General features: G+C 51.0%; 1 protein-coding gene across 1 annotated transcript in view; it reads right to left on the reverse strand.

The window, feature by feature from the left end:
• The window catches only part of MYH14 (myosin heavy chain 14), a 74,339-nt gene that overhangs the window by 36,647 nt on the left and 20,729 nt on the right, over positions 1–16,963 (reverse strand). Inside the window, exons 11-17 of the mRNA XM_037819302.1 lie at positions 12,144–12,239; positions 8,919–9,037; positions 7,729–7,881; positions 7,431–7,605; positions 6,955–7,127; positions 5,553–5,667; positions 2,071–2,258 (exon numbers count right to left, since the gene is read on the reverse strand). Of these exons, the coding sequence (XP_037675230.1) occupies positions 2,071–2,258; positions 5,553–5,667; positions 6,955–7,127; positions 7,431–7,605; positions 7,729–7,881; positions 8,919–9,037; positions 12,144–12,239 (1,019 nt within the window). The remainder of the gene's footprint in view (positions 1–2,070; positions 2,259–5,552; positions 5,668–6,954; positions 7,128–7,430; positions 7,606–7,728; positions 7,882–8,918; positions 9,038–12,143; positions 12,240–16,963) is intronic.

Below are 16,963 nucleotides of genomic sequence, written 5' to 3' on the forward strand. Positions count from 1 at the left end.
AGTTGGGCACGGGTATCGGCATTTTTAAATAGTTCATCGGGGAATTAAAGACTAGGAACCACCATTTGGGACTTTTTCAAGGGCTCTGTAAGCATATATATATATTTTTATATTATGCATTTAACCATCAAACATTTATTTAACACCCACTGGGGACTCAGCAGATAGAAGCCCCTCAGTTTGTTTATGTTCTGGCAAAAGGGAGCTTCTGTTTACCCATGGCTGTGTCTGTGCCTGTTCCTTGGTAATAAAGCATCAGGGTTTGGAGGGGGAAGACCCCACCTCCTCTGCAGCCAGCCCATGAGTGGGAGCAATGACCTCATCCCTGGACCCAGACATGCATGGTCATGTGATCCAGGGCTGGCCAATCACAGTGACTGGTTTAAGGGTGGGTACAAAACCTGGACTGGGCCAATGAAAGCCAGCCCTGGGACTTTTGCTGGAGCCATTGGGCAAGAGGCTCTTTCTTTCCCCTTGGGTTGCTGGACTGGGAGAACGAAAGCTTAAGCCACTGGTGCCACTTGGCCACCCTGAGTTAAAGACCTCAGGGTGAGGGCAACATATAGAAAAGCAGAGTCATGCAGTGGGGAAAGATTCCTGACACCACCATTTGAGCGCCTGGATCAAGCCACACCTGAACCCAATGGTGGCTTTTCAATTATGTAAGTCTATACATTTTTGACTTTGCTTAAAACATTTTAGTTGAATTTTTTACTTGGGATCATAAGAGGACCAAGAAAATGGCTGGAAATTAGGGAGAATGCATATGATGTTCTCATAATAACATTTCATCTCCTTCCTTCCTTCCATTCTACCCTTTGACAAAACATTAGGCAGGCTTTATTTGGGGAAGTGCCCAGCAGGGACAGGAGACTGATTACATAACAGGGGACTGAGGAAACAAGTAAACACGTAGCGGATAATAGGAGCCAGGTTTCTCAAGGTGGAAAAGAGTTATAATTACGTAAACAGGAAAAAGTTACAGTGAACTCTGTGATGTTGGTATGGAACTGGATGTATTGGTATGAATTCATGGTTTTCAATACATATAGTTAGAGCAATAATACAGATGTACTGTGTGTATACATATATATAAGTACCTGCGTGTACATACATGTGTGCATATAAGTCCGTGTGTGTGTGTATGCTTGTGTAGCCAAAGTTCTGTGTACTGAGAGTTCTTCAGAGTAACATCTCAATCCTACTGAACACACCTAGCACCCAGATCTTGGTCTCTAAGCACCTTCTCCATGAAAGAGAACCAAGGGTCCTTGGAGAAATGGCTGAATCTATATTCACCATATTTCATCAGATATAAGTCACCATCAATGGTAAAACACACTGTTATTTCACATACCATGACAAAGAAAACACTCTATTAAACTCTGACAGGTCACTGAACATCAGCCACATCCCAACTTTGGAGATGTGTGTGTGTCGGGGGGTTATCTTAGATGCACCCAAAACCACAGCTCCTACTTTCTGAGGACATTCTAAGCTTTGGGCACCTCGTTTTGTGATCTCATTTTCCACTCATGTTGGCCCTTCTTAGGCCTATTCTGATCTCCCCAGCAAGAAAACTTCATGGGGCCCAGAAGGCCTAGCATGGCCTCCCCCACCTCCACCACACCCCCAGCCCCAACCTCCTGCTTTCTACCCTTTGGACCTTCCATATCCTGGCCCACCACTGGGCCTTTTCATAAGCTGTTCTCTGCTCAAAATACCACTTATCCTTAGCTCAGTCATCACCTCCTCCAGGGAGTCTTCTCTGATTTCAGTGACCAGATCACACCCTATGCAGCACTTACCACCCTTGCAAACTCAACCAGACTTTCCTTTTGGGTGGTTATCTGAATGTCTGTCTATCCCATTACACTGTGAGCTCCTTGAGAATAGCAGTTGGCTGTGCTTTTCTCTCTAAAGTATCCCTAGGACCTGACACCAAGCTGGTGTCCAATAAATGTAAATCAAATGAACGAGTGAATATTCCCAAATGGCCTGGGGCCAGAAGCAAACTCTTGTTTTACCCACTGCCAGAGCTGCTCCCTGTCCCCAGGCTGAATCACTCACCCTCTTCTCATGGTTGGGGATGATGCATCGGACAAAGCTGGGGTTGGTGTTGCTGAGTGTGGCCATGAGGCGGCTCAGGGACTCCTTGTAGAGCTGTCCCACAGTCCGGAACATGCCCCGGCGGGGGCGGCCACCTGGCACACCATCCCCAAGGCTGCTCACCTGCTCTAGCCCCACGATGCCCTCCACTGTGGGGGGAGGAAACAGATGCACAGAGAGAGGGGTTAGGGGTCATTTTCAGGGAGTTGGATTGGCCAAAGGTTGAGGGTCTTGTCATTTATAGGGTCATGCACTTTACATATGAAACACCTCACATAGTCTGAAAAGGTAAGCATTAGCCCCATTGGACTGACAGGCAAACTGAGGGTCAGGAAAGTGGAGGACCATGACCAAGGTCACACAGATTAGGAATGGAAGATCCAGGATTTGAACCAAGGCAGTAACGCCTCCTATTTTCCTCAAGGACATAATTTGTGTTTTCCTTATGAATAAACAATGACATAACAACAGCAAATGCTGACCCTACACTTATTCCATGCCAGGTACAGCTCAAAGCACTTACATCTATCGGCACATGTGACCCCTCTTCAACCCAATGAGAATAACTCCCATTTTACAGATGAGGAAACTGAGGCACAGAGAGGGGAAACAGTGCTAACCCCACAGCACATACACATTTAGGAACCTGAAACAGTGCCACATTAAAAAATAAATGTTAAAGTCCTGCTTTTATGGGCAATATTTGAAATAAGGCAATCCACCTCTATACAAACCAGGTTTTCCAGAACCATCTGAATTCTCAGCTACTGGAATCATCTGTTTTCTCTCTTGCCACTGAGTGATGCCACTTCAGCGGGTGAAAATATCCCACTCCTTCCTTCTGCCTCCACCTCAAATTCCAGACGCTGAACCGCCCCAGGCTCTCGGAAACTCACAGCTGGGACAAATCTGCTGTCCTGCAATCCCACCCCACCCTGAGGGTCATCAGGGCTCAGTCAGATAATCCATGCTTAGGGCAAGGCCTGGTGCTCTGTGGGGGCTCAGTTTTTCCTCCCCCTACTTCAACTCTCCCTGTACTCCTAGTCATTATCAACGTGCAAATGACCATTTGCTAAGTTCTCTTAGCACAGGGAAGAGCTGGGGCTCTGGGACTCAATGTTTCGGGTTCAAATTCTGGCTCTGTGACCGCAAGCAAGTTACATAATCTCTCTGGGCCTCAGTCTCCTCACATGCAGAATGGGCATAATACTACTAACGCCAACCCTGTTGGGTCGCTCTGAAAATTCTTTGTGAGAATACTTGTAAAGGGGCTTCAGGGAACCCACGGTACACAGTAAATGCTCAGTAAACTCCCGCAGATATGATCACAGTTGTGTGCACTTTCCGTGAGATTTAGTTGGAAGGAAGGGCTCTGCGGCTATGAAGAGTCTGGAAACTGCTGAAGGAGGCGACAAGGAGGGAGAAGAAGGGTGTGAGGCCTTGGGATACAGAGGAGAGGGGACAGGTGTTTGGAACCAGGCTCCCGGTCCACCAGGCTCACCCTCCTCGTCCAGCCAACCTCACCCGTCGATGCCGAGACACCCACCCCCGAGTGGAGAAATGGCAGAGCGGTGCCTCCCTGCGGATCCTGAGGGTGACGGTGGGAAGGAGCCAAGGAAAGAGAACTGCTGGAAGCCCCCGTGTTCTGGCAGGCAAGGGCAGATGGAGGGAGATGGCAGGGAGATGGGTGAGATGTGGAGGGGGCAGCATGAGAGAGAGGAGGGGGAGAAGATGGCAGGGAGAAAGAAAGAGGAGAGGCTGGTTAGTCGACAGCACGGGCAAAGCAAAAGGAAAACACCTGCCCACTGGCCATGACCTTTAAAGCTTGGGACTCTGTCCTGTTCACCTTTGTATCTACTAACTGTCTGTCATCAATGTCAGCTGAAAGGATGAATGTCCCCTGTGAGAATTTAATCCAAGGGAAGCCGGGTCTGCATCTGTTTTACTAGGTGCCCCTTTTTTGCCCCGGATGCCAGGAAGCTCAAGGACAAACACAATGCTCCCAGCCAGCTCACTGTTTTTGCCTCTCTGAGGGGAGTTGATCTAATTTGCCTTTTCCTCTCTGCTGCTGGGATGCTGGGCGCCCAACTCCAGGCTCAGGGAAGGTGTGCGGTAGAGACTGATGCAAAAACGGCCACAATCCTCCACTCCTCTCTGTTCTTGCACCCTTTGCCTGTGACTTGCAGCACCCTGAGTCTGGGATGGCTTGTGGCTTGCACTAAGAGAATTGTGGAGGTGCCAGTTTGGATTCATGAGGTTTGGCAACTTCCACTTTCTTTCATGGAAACTTCTGAGAGCCGGAACACATAAGGCAGGACATGTGACAACCACCGAGCATCAGGGAAGTCCATGGGTGGGGCAAAGTTTTTAAAGAAGAGGGGGTAATTATGAGCCTGAAGAAGAGGATTCCCATAGCTGAATCTGTTTTTTTCTGGAAAGTAGATATCACTTCTCAATCTCTCTTGTGTTAACTATGTGAGACATAAAAATCAAATTTTCCTTTCCAAATAAGCTCACAAAATCAAGGCACCCCATGCCCCTCTGTTCTGCGAGCTCATTTTGGGAACCCCTCATCCTGCTTATTTTACCCTCTTGTCTAATCACATTGGCTGATGCATCTACAACCATGCTTCCTATTGCAGTGAAAGGTGAAGCAAAATGAAAGGTGAATGCTTTCTGGTCTCCCAGAATCACAAAAAGCCAAGATGCTGGTTTCGCTAATTTTACAAAATCATCTCGCAAACCTCCTCTGAGGGTGGGGAGCAGCAGACAGGGCTTGGAAAGGGTTGGAGTTACACCATGAAGGTGGGTGGCTTTTCTAGCCACACCTCCTAGACATGTCAGTCCTAAAAGACTGATGGCCCAACTCATGTGGGCCTTGTTGGTGTAGGAAAATTCTCCATAACTCTATTTCATCCTGTTGTTTCTTTTCCCTTGGCTGGGGACTTTGTGAGAAAGCAAAGAAAGCAAAGCCTAAAAGTTAGCTAATCTGTAAAACACCACCTTTCTGAAATTTCTTGTTAATCAGTTGAATCTCTTAATTTTGAGAAAAGGGAATCATATGCCATCTATACATAATAAGTTGACCTATTCTTTGACAGAACTCACATGCTTATTTCTTTTTCCTGTCTGACTGCATAGGCTACTATCACTAAAATGGTGTTTGACAGCAGTGTAGACAGTGGCCCTCCTTGTCTTGTTTCTGGTTAAGGGGAGTGTTTTATCATTGAGCATCATGCTGACTTGAGATATACATACACACAAATAAACAAATAACCCACTAATCTGAAACACCGTTCATGAGCGTGTCTGGCCTAACTGTGTGAGTTCTGGGTCTGAGAAGAGAACTCAGGTTCAGAACTTGGCTCTGAAACAAAGATGTGGGTTGGAGGGAAAGGGAAGGGAGGCCCCCAGGGGAAGGGACCCAGGAAACTGGCCCTCACCATCTTTCCAGATCTCCGCCGTAAGCCGGTCCGTGCTCTGGTGAAGCAGGGCTGCGACATTATCGTTCAAAGGGTCCATGTTTTTCATCAGCCACTCATTTGCCTTGTAGTCGACCTGGATGGGATCAGGAGAAGAGGGGAGGTGACCCCCCCCATCCCCCAAGGGGGTGCCCGGAAGCTCTGAGCCGCCCAGCTCTGGGGCTCCCCCAAGACGGAGAATGCAAGGGCCACTTAGTGCCAGGCCCTGAATGGTGCATCCACCAGCACTGCGCCTCTTTGGTTTCTTTCCCTACCTGGCCCCTGCCTGACTCTGGGACCCCATCTGCCAGCTCTTTCTTCCTTATTGCTGCCTCCTCACTGTGCCCCAGGGTTTCCACCCCTGCTGTTCCTGCTGCTGGGACTCTCTCCCAGGGGATTTTCACCTGGCCCACTCCCTCAGGGGATGCAGGGGTTTACAGGTACAATCCCAGCCAGGTGCTTGTCTACAGGTGTTTCTCCCACCAGACGGGGGCTCCCTGAGGGCAGGGCTCCCCCATTGCCCACGGTAGTGTGGGGCACATGGGAGCGCTTAGAAAACATTTGGGAAATGAACGGAGTGTGAGACACGGATCACCCAGGGTCTCCTGCCTCCCAGCCTTTCTGCTGTCCCCTCCACCTGGAGAGCCTTTCCAACCCTCATTTGTCCTTTGCCGGCTTCCGCCACTCATCAGTTAGACCACGGGCCAGATCCAGCCCACCACCTCTTTTGCCAGTAAAATTGCATTGCAAAGCAGCGTGACCCACTCATTTATGAATCATCCATGGAGGCTTTTGTACTACAACAGCAGAATTGAGCAGCTGTGACAGGGACTGTCTGGTCCACAAAGCCAAAAGTATTTACTATGTGGTCTTCTACAGAAAAAGTTTGTTGACCCCCAATGTAGACTTTAGGTCAAGCATTACTCTCCTGGCTGGCACTCCTTCTCTGGGCTCTGACACTGTCCTTAGCTGCCCCATTAGAGCAATTATTGGCCTAATATCCTAATGGTGTGTGTTGGTCTCTCTCCCAGATAATTTGTGAGAGCAGAAACTTTGTTTGACTTGCATCTCCAGTTTTCTTCAGCACAGGGGTGGGCATGCAAGAAGCCTTTGCACATGCTTGCTGAATGAGGAAATAAAATGCACACTTCTCCCGGTGAGCTCCTACCCATCTCTCAAAACCCACTGCCAATAACCCCTCCCTGAGGAAGCTTTTCTGACTTCATCAGACAGGCTCCTTCCTTTTTTCTCAGGCTCTCCTGGCCCTTGTCTGTCCATTCTGCCTCCAGTGGACACCAGGGCCCCCCTGCTTTCCCTCTGCACCCTTTCCCCATCTGCAGCCAACTCCTACCCATGCAACCCAAGGTCGGCTCCAGCCCCCTACCTTGCCTGCATAATGCAGGACGCTGAAGTCGGCCTGATCTCGCAGCTGCCGCGGCCGCTGGAACTTGGGGTGGCCGCCCTGCTCCTGGGCCACCTTTTCCACGAAGGACTTGTCGGTGGCCTTCGGGAACCAGCACTCCTCGTCCAGCAGGGCCAGGAGGCCGGGGGGGGTTGGCCTGACCAGCGACAGGACGGGAGAGTAAGCCAGATCCCCAAATCCAGACACTTGGGCTGTTGCTGAGCTGTAGCTCTTATAAATAACACTTGGCCACCAGCGGACGTCAGAAGAGGAGTTAGCGCCGGGTGCAGGCTCCGCCGGCGGCCTGGTCCGCGCACGCGCAGCACGCGCTCCCGCAGCAGGTGCCGGCGTTTCCCCACCCTGAGCCCGGGGGGGACGGCGACACCAGGCTCTCGTCGAGGGGGAGGGGACGGGGCGGGGCGTGAGGCTGGGGCTCCGGGGGACGGGGGGGGGGCTCACCGGCCGCTCGATGAGGTCGATGCAGGGCTGCAGGTCGAGGCCGAAGTCCAGGAAGGTCCAGGGGATGCCCTCGCGCTGGTACTCCTCCTGCTCCAGCACGAACATGGTGTGGTTGAAGAGCTGCTGCAGCTTCTCGTTGGTGTAGTTGATGCAGAGCTGCTCGAAGGAGTTCAGCTGCGGGAGGGGAGGGCAGTGAGAGGGGGACGGAGACCCAGGGAGAGGGGGATGGAGACGCGGGGTGGGCTGGGGGTCAGAACACAGACGGGAGGTCCCGCGGGGCAGGGCCCGGGCCCCGACCTGGAAAATCTCGAAGCCGGCGATGTCCAGGATGCCGAGGAAGGAGGCGCCCTGGCGGGGGCTGCGGTCCAGGGCGCGGTTGAGGCGCAGCACCAGCCAGCGGAAGAGGCGCTCGTAGGTGGCCTTGGCCAGGGCCTCCAGCGCGAAGTCAGCCTGCGGGGCGGGCGCGCAGTGAGGCCGGCGGCGAGACGCCGGGAGGCCAGGGCAGGGCGGGGGGGCTCGCCCCCTGGGGACCACCCGCCGACCGCGGCCAGGCCTGGGGGAGGTGCTGGGGAGGGCAGCAGGCACCCTGATCCCCGGCCGCCCCTCGGGCGAGTTTCCTGCAGCACAGCGGTTAAGAGCACGGACTCTGGAGCCCGCAACCTCCGTGCAAGGCCCAGCTCTGCCACTCAGAGGCTGTGTGGCCTCGGACACAGAAGTAAACCTCTCTGTTCCTCAGTTTCTTCCTCCTTAAAAGGGGTTCCAGCTGAGTGGAACCTGTTACACACATACACACCCACCCAACTCTGGTCCTCGTCTCCCCACTGGGTCTCAAAGCAGAGGTCCCTGCTCAAAGGCCAGATTCTGAACCCCCTGGCACATGTCCACTCCCCTCCACCCCCACCACCCTGGCCTGAGCTGCTGCCCCCGCCTCTGCCCTGGCTCCCTGGACCCACTCTCCACATGCAGCCCAGGGCTTTTTTTAATAAAAGACAAATGGAATCAAGTCACTACCTGGCTTAAACCTTCACTGGCCTCCCACTGCACTTGGAATAAAAGTCACCTCCTTACCTTGACCACTAAGATCTTACATGATGTGGCCCTGCCCACCCCTCTGAATGCCGTGGCAACCTCCCTTCCCTTGCCCTCGAGTCTCTCCCACCTCCTGATGTTCCCAGCCCTGGGGCCCTCTGCCTGAGGTTACCTTAACCTGGCAGCGCCGTCGCAGCCTTTAGGTCTCAGTGCAAATGTCACCTGCTCGGAAAGGCCTGTCCCGAGCACCCTCACCCCCGCCTGGGAGGGGGCATCGCTGTCTAAAGCATCCTGTTCATTTCCCACTGGCGTGAGGCCCCAGAGGTCTTTGCTTCCTTTGGTGCTTCTGTTCCCGGTGCCGAGGGCACAGCCTGTGACTGAGCGGGCTCTCGGCCCAGGTCGGCCGAGAGTGTGGGAAACGGGCCAAGGCCAGCTCCCTGCGCCCGCCAGCCGCCTACCTGTTCCTTGGTCTGGGCTTTCTGCACGTAGTCCCGGCCAACCTTGATGCGGGGGGTGAGCAGGGCCCGGGAGAAGTCCGTCACCCCCAGGCCCAGGAGGCGGCAGAGCTTCTGGGCAGCTGCGGGCGAGAGGCACCAAGATCCCGTCGGCGTGTGAGGTGGCTCCGGCCGGGGATGGGGAGAGGCGCCATCCCCCACCGCGGCGGGAAGAGAGGACGGGCCTCGCCAGGCCACAAGGGGCTCTACCGTCCGGAAGGCGTGTGTACCCGCCGGCCCAACAGCTCTCCCTACTAGGAATGGAGTCGGCTAACAGCTCCCCGGACGTGAGCAAGGCTGGGCTGCAGGGGCGCCCACCAGAGCTGTTAAGTTGGAGAAGGGCAGGGAGTAACCGGGATGCCCAACCGGTGGGGACTGGGTAGCCGAGGTGGGGTCTGCCCATTTGAAGGGGGGTGCTCTGCAGTCGTTTCAGATCACGCTGGGAACTCAAAGCCTAAGATGTGCTCACGGACGTTCCCCCTCAAATAACAAGAGTGCTGCTGTACACAAACTGAACTGTACCAAGGTCTGCCACTTTGAAATTCTCCAGAAAAAGATGACAGATGGGGGTGTGGACAGATGGACAGATGGATGGACAGATAGATAGACATGCAATGAAGCAAGTGTAGTTAAAAATGGTAAGATCTAGGTGGTAGGCATCTGGATATTTACTGTAAAATTCTTTCAACTTTCCTGTATGTTTGGAAACATCACAGGAAACTTGGGGGCAGGAAGCTTTTGCAATAAGAGTTCCCTGTGGTGATTAAACACAAAATAAATATTTGGAAAAGCTAATTGCTCTTCTGCATTATAGTAAAGAACAAATAAAAAGACACCATTTACAACTACAACAAAAGTAAAAAGTCTAAGGTGGACCCAGGGGACAGGAAAGAAATCCTTGGTAAGTATAATTAAAGACTATATTTCTAAATAAATCCTTTCAACTTTCCTATATGTTTGAAAATTTTTATAATAAAATACTGGGGAGCATCTGTGTTGGGAGATATTTAATGAAATGGAACAAAATATGTACTACATTAAAAGGAAAACATTCAGGTTACAAAACATGATGTATTCTAGGTCCCAATTTTGCAGAAAAAAAAAACTCCCTCACAAATTGCCTGGACACCAAAATGTTAACAAAGGATTTTGTAGAAGATGCAGGTGGGGATGAACTGAGCAAGTGTGTCAGCTTCTTTCTTGTACTCTGAATTAAAACAATAATAAAAGTAAAGGGAAAAAAAACAGTAATAAATAAATGTTTTCAAGCTTCTATTGCCTCCATAATGGGAAAACAATTATTACAAATACTCAGCTCTGGCAAAAAAGAAAAAAGGAAAAGAAAAAGTTCTGAAAAGAAATACACCAAAATGTCCACAGTGATTATATCTAGGTAGTGAGGGTATGAGGATTTCAATTTCTCCTTTATGTGCAATTGCGGTTTCTAATTTTTTTCTTCTCTGACCTTGAATAATTTCACAAGTATTTAAGAACCAAAAAAAGTGAGCACATGTGTGTCATGTGCAATGGAGCATATGCCATCGGAGGGGTGATGTTTTCATGGCTAAAAGCCTCTGTTGTGCCCAAAGCCCTGCTTCTCTGATGAAAGTTTGCAAATGCAACATGAAAATAAAATTTGTAAGTAAAAATAAAGCACATGGGATTTCAAAGGAGACCAATTATGCTGACGAACAGTTCTAGCCAAAGACCTAGGATTAAGAAAATTTGGTAGAGGATGTAAAATGGTGCAGCCACTGTGGAAAACAGTCGGTGGTTCCTCAGAAGGTTAAACACAGAATTGCCACGTGACCCGGCAATTCCGCTGCTGGGTCTATACCCAGAGAACTGAAAGCAGGGATGCAAACAGAAACTTGCACACCAGCATTGTTTACAATAGCTAAAAGGTGGAAACAACTCAAGTTGTCCAGCGACAGATGGATGCATAAGACAAAATGTGGCCTATTCACACGATGGAATATTACTCGGCCATGAAAACAAACAAAGCACTGACACATGCCACGATGTGGATGAACCTTGGAAACATGCTGAATGAAAGAAGTCAGACACAAAAGGACAAATGTCATATGATTCCACTTATATGAGGAACCGAGACCCGATAAATCCACAGAGACGGAAGGTAGATAAGCGGTTACTAGGGGCTGAGGGGAAGGGGGCATGGGGAGTTATTTCTTAATGGGTGTGGAGATCCTGTCTAACATGAAGGAACGTTCTGGTAACAGAAGATGGTAATGGGAGCATGTCGATGGGAAGATAATTAACACCCCTGAGGAGGGCACTTGAAAATGGTTACAAGGGCAAATTTTACCAGGGTAAAATTTAAAAATATAAAAAAAGAAACTGCAGTAGAGTTCTAATTAATACCCTGGAAAGTTAGCCCAATGCAGAAAGGGGAGGAAGCCGGTTTCTGAGTCCTGACCCAGATTTTGTAAAACAAATGAATGAATGAATGGGCGCAGTGCATCTGAGGTGCAGGTAAACAGAGCCCCAGCACAGCAGGCGATGCCTCCCATCGTGGCTAACGCTGCCACTGGCCTTGTACTTTCCACGTAGTGCAGGCTCTGAAAACCAGCCCGAATGATTTTATAATCGGGACAGGGAGCTCTTCCGGTCTGGAGAGGAGGGGCTGTGAAGCATCTTCCGCTCCTGTGACAATATGTATCTGCACCTGTACAGACGCAGCACAAAAGCCAGGGAGAAACACCCAAAAAACCCTGACAGTAATGACCTCCGGAGAGCATGATTAGGGGTAATTTTCCCTTCTCTTTTACTTTTCCGGCTTGTAAGAATTTTTTTCTTCCTCACCCAGCCTATGTTATTTTATAACAATGAAAAAGCACAGTTATTTCCACTTTTATATAAAACAGGTACATTGACTATAATTCTGGGTTTTTAAAAAAACGAATACCGTTTTTGGACAGGCAAGTAATTTTATAGCTATATATGCAGAGTTCATGGCCAGGGCAGAGGCAACCCCTGTTCCGTTTTTGCCGAACTCCCGGTGTTCAGAATTTCGGCAGGGCTCATGCGTTTTATAAGCAGGGGAAAGGCGGTACATGCTGGGTCCCGGGAGGGAGGCCGGTGGGCGGGGAGTGGGCGGGGCCTGAACAGGGAGGGGAGGGGCCTGGGCGGGGGTGGGGCCCGGACGGGGGCGGGGCCGGCGGGCGGTACCTGTGTTGTCCGGCATGGAGGCCTGGTCCGTGTTCCGCTCTTTCCTCAGGACGATGTTGCCGAACTGCAGAACCGCCGAGACCATCCGCAGCATGGCTGAGGGGGAGCAAAGAGCGGGGTCACTCGGGGGGGGGGGGCTGGAATGGGGGCGCCCCGGGAATTTTAGGGCGGTGGAAGTCTTCTGGGCGATGCTGCCCTGGTGGGTCCAGGGCTGTGCACCTTCGTCAGACCCTACAGAACTGTACAAGGCAGGGAGCGAGCCCCAGCCTCAGCTCCTCGGAATGCATCAGCACCGGCTCGTCCAACGTAACGGGCGCCGCGCTAAAGCAAGGTGTGAATAATCGCGAAACTGTGTGTCGGGGAAGGAGGATACGGGAACTCAATAAACTTTCCGCTCAATTTTTCTGCAAAGCTAAAATTGCCCTACGAAATAAAGTCTATTAAAAAAAAATCGCCGAACAAAGAACCCTCATATAGACCATGCACTACAGTTAATAATACAACTATACTAATATTCTTTCTTCACTTGTAACAAATGCACACACTAATGCCAGGTGTTAAAAAGGAGGAGGAGTATATGGGAACTCTATTTTCTGTACGATTTTTCTGTAAACCTACAATGCTCAAACTAAAAAAAAAAAAAAGAAAAAATCAGGACCCTGGTTCATAATCTTAATTAGCCCCTTAAAATTTAATTAAAAATCCTAAATCAAATCATACAACCGCCCCTCAGCTTAAAAGCCACCTGGGACACTGGGTGCGCCTTGAAACATGTGAAGGGACCAATGAGCTCCGTTTACGTTGGACCTGAGCTCTGCTCGTGCCTGTTTTATAACATGTAAGATTGCAGGGGACTCAGGCAGATGCATGGGAAGGTCTGCTGCGACGTGGGGACGTTTCTAAGATATCGGATGGAAAATGCGAAGTGCGGAATGCTGGGCACAGAGTGCCACCATCGGTGTGAAAAGGGAGAAAACGGCAAGAACCCGCTGGTCTGCGCAGGACGCTCGGGGAAGCGCGGACGTAGGCAGTGCTGCCCCCTGGAGGCGGAAGGAGGAACCGGCCGGTTTGGTTGTCCTAGTGAAGGTGCCACCAAGACAAGGGGGGGGGAGTCTCTGGAAGTGACAAGGTGGGGGGGGGGTCTATGGAAGTGACCATGTCGGGGTGGGGGGGATATCCTGAAGTGACAGAGACCAGGTGGTGGGGACCTGGGATGCAGGGGGCACCTGCATACCACACAGTCCAGCCCCGTGTGACTTTTAAACACCCCATTGTATATCCTCATCAATCAAAAATGGGCTTGCAATGATCTGAGGTGAAGTCCCAACCGTTTTGAAGATGAACACAAAGTGTTTTGTGCTTGGCTGCATGTACGGTGAACTCCTTGGCAGCGCAGTGACTGCTTGACTCGAGGGAAGCCCCTTCTCTGTTTTGTTCAGAACTCCATTGAGATTTGGGCACCACTGCAGACAAGCTCATCCCCGAGAGCGGAGCTGCCTGTGGTATTTGATGGGCGCTGTGCCCCCATCAGGCTGGGCTTGAACCTGCTGTCCCTGTGGCAATCCAACGCTTCAGCGCAACCACCTGGCTACCTTATCACCCGTTCATTCTAGAACCATGTCCACCACGTATGAAGCGCAATGCCTATTTCCACAGATCCTGTTCTGAACACTCCAGAGAAACGAATTCATTTACTGTTCCTAACAACTGGATCATGCAGATCCTGCCAGGATCTCCATTATCCAGATGGGGAAACCAAGGCACATCCAGGTTGGCGACCTGCCTGAGATCACCTAGTGGGGAGCAGCAGAGCTGGGACTCGAGCCCGGGCAGTCTGACCCCAGAGCCCAGCCCTCAAAACTGCCGAAACTGCCGGGCTTTCCCTTCCCCTCTCTTTGTAGTGTAAATTTAAAATGCAAATATGTATGTCTAACATGTGTGCAGAAAAGCACACAGATCACACGCACCCAGTTCAATGAAAATTTACAACATGACACTTCCACGGAACCAGCCCTGCAGAAGCTCCCTCCTGGCCACAGAAGACTCACAAATGCAAGGCTGAATGGAGGAAGCCAGACGCAAAAGTGCACATACGATAGGATTTTGTTTACAGAAATTAAAAAACGGGCAAGACAACTCTGTGCTGTCAGTAGTCAGGTTAAAGGTTACTTCTGGGGGCTGCAGGTGACTGAAACAGGCATGAAGGGGCCCCTGGGTGCTGGTTATGGGGGCATTTGCTTGCGAAAATTCCCTGAGCTGGATGCCCAGAGATCTGGGTATGCTTTCTTGTGAGCAAACTACACTTCTACGGCAAGCTGGTTTGAACAAAAAGTGGAGGTGGAGGGTGGGGCACGGCATCACTGAGATCCTCCTGCCAAAAATGCGTCACCTGAGTCTAAGCTTGAGAAAGCACACCCAAAATGAGACATAACAACTGGTCAGTTATCTTTGGAAGTGTCAGGGTCACAAACGATAAAATAAAAGACCAAGGAACCATCCCAGATGAAGGAAACCAAATAGACATGATCACTAACACCTGAACTTGGACTTTGGAGATACACACATGCATAATTAAAACACATTTTTCTGCTGTTGTTACGAAAGGACATTATTGGGACAGCTGGCACTGGGGCCTGTGGATTAGACACTGGTACTGCACGAAGGTTAATTTCCTGACGTCGGTGCTGCACTGTGCTCGAGTAATGACGGAATGTTCTCAGGGAACACACACTGGTGAGTTCAGGGCTGGGGTCGGCTGAATAAAGGCTCCTAAGAAGCCCACGTCTGAACCCCCAGAACCTGCAAATGTCACTTCATACGGCTAGAGGGCCTGTGCATGTGCGGTTTGGTTAGGAACGCTGAGCCGGGGGTCATCCTGGACCATCCTGTGGGCGCAGCGTCATCACACGTGTGCTTGTAAGAGGGAGGTGGGGGGAGCTGAACGCGCAGGGCAGAGGTGGCAGGGCTGTGCCGTGGGGGTGGCGGAAGGGTTGGTTCCGAGCTAAGGGACGCGGGGAAGTGAGGAAATGGGCTCTCCCCTGGAGCTTCCGGAAGGAGCCAGCCCGGCAGACACCTGTCTTGAGCCCAGAGAGGCTGGTGTTGGACGTCAGCCTCCAGAGCTGGGAGAGAACAGCCTCGTGCTCGACGCCACTGAGCCCGTGGTCGTCTGCGACGGCGGCATTCACAAACGAGGACCAGGGGTTAAGGGGTGTGGTGTCTCTGCCTTTACTGCCACATGGCTCAGAACACACAGACAGATGGGGAGAGTCGAGGACAAAGCAAATATATTATGGGTTAACCCTTGGGGAATCTGGAAGAAATGCAGGTAGTAAACTTTCGTACATTTTTGCAACTTTTCTGTAAACCTGAAATTATTCAAAATAAAAAGTTAAAAACAAAACAAAACAAAACCTGAAAATAGGAAGGTGGGGGGCGCTGGGGCTGACAGCGTCCAGAAGCCCCGCTCTGAAGCCACCAGCAGCGGGTGCCTCCAGCTGGGACGCTTTTGAGGCAGACCCTAGCCTGAAAAATGGATAGACCAACAGACAGATAGATGACAGACAAGCGGATGGATGGATAGATAGAACAATACAACACATGTGGCAAATGTTAAAGCTGGCCGCTCCGGGTGGCTGGGAGGACAGGGGTGTGTTGGAATTCTCAATACAGGGGTTGTATTATTTTTGTAACTGTTCTGTAAGCTTGAAAGTATTTCCAAATAAAAAGCGAAATAAAATAAAAAAGGCCAAGGTCACTCAAAATCAATCCATCCCCCAGTTCTCTGGGGTTGGGGGCCCCAGGACCTACAGTGTGTGTGTGTGTGTGTGTGTGTGTGTGTGTGTGTGTGTGTGTGTGTGTGTTACTTCGCTTCTTTTTAGGAAAAGTCCCAAAGAAGAGAGCACTGCAAACCCCTGTGAATTCCAATCTCAGCTTCAAAAACCTGTGTGTGTGTGTGTGTGTGTGTGTGTGTGTGTGTGTGTGTGTGTTACTTCGCTTCTTTTTAGGAAAAGTCCCAAAGAAGAGAGCACTGCAAACCCCTGTGAATTCCAATCTCAGCTTCAAAAACCTACTTGTTGCACTTGCTCACCTAACCCCACTTTCTTCTTTAATTTTGTACAATATTTTAAAGTAAATTCTGGGCATGATGTCATTTTACCCCCCCACCAAAAGTCACGCATTACGCACCTCCAGAGAAAGCAGTAAGCACATGGTCTTACACAACCAATATGCCGCCACCTGCCAACAACACGCCTGACGACAACTCCTTATCATCTGAGACCCCAGTCCTTGCCCGAGTCCCCTGGTGGCTTTTACGGGTGGCCTCAGAGCCCAGCAAGACTGATGCCCGAGGAGCCGGCGGTTACCGCTCGCTGGTGACCCCAGTAGCCAACCAGCAAGCCCGGCATGCGGAAGTGCAGGCTGGGACAGGGTGTCCCCCCAACCCGAGACGCTGGCTCCTCTCCCCCTTCCCAGGCTGTGTCTCAGCCCCTCCACGGAGATGGGGTGGGGGTCTCTGCCTGACTGCCCCCCGCGCCCAGGCAGCCCAAGGGGGACACGGATGCGCCCACCTTTCACCCTGTGAACAGAGCAGACACTGGCTTTGCCTCTTCTACTGCGGTGAGCCCTGGGGCCGGACACCCGCCTCCCTGAACCTCTGTCTCCTCTTCTGTGAAAAGAGAGTCTATAAAATGGGCGCTGGACCCACTCCTTGTAAGTGAAATGCAAATAAAGCTATAACAAAATCCATCCACCTACTGCACCAGCAAAAGCAAAGCAAAGCAAACAAAAGCTTAAAACCACGGTGCTGGAAGGGATGTGGG

Source organism: Choloepus didactylus, chromosome 27 (genome assembly GCF_015220235.1).
Source record: "Choloepus didactylus isolate mChoDid1 chromosome 27, mChoDid1.pri, whole genome shotgun sequence".
Taxonomy (NCBI): domain Eukaryota; kingdom Metazoa; phylum Chordata; class Mammalia; order Pilosa; family Megalonychidae; genus Choloepus; species Choloepus didactylus.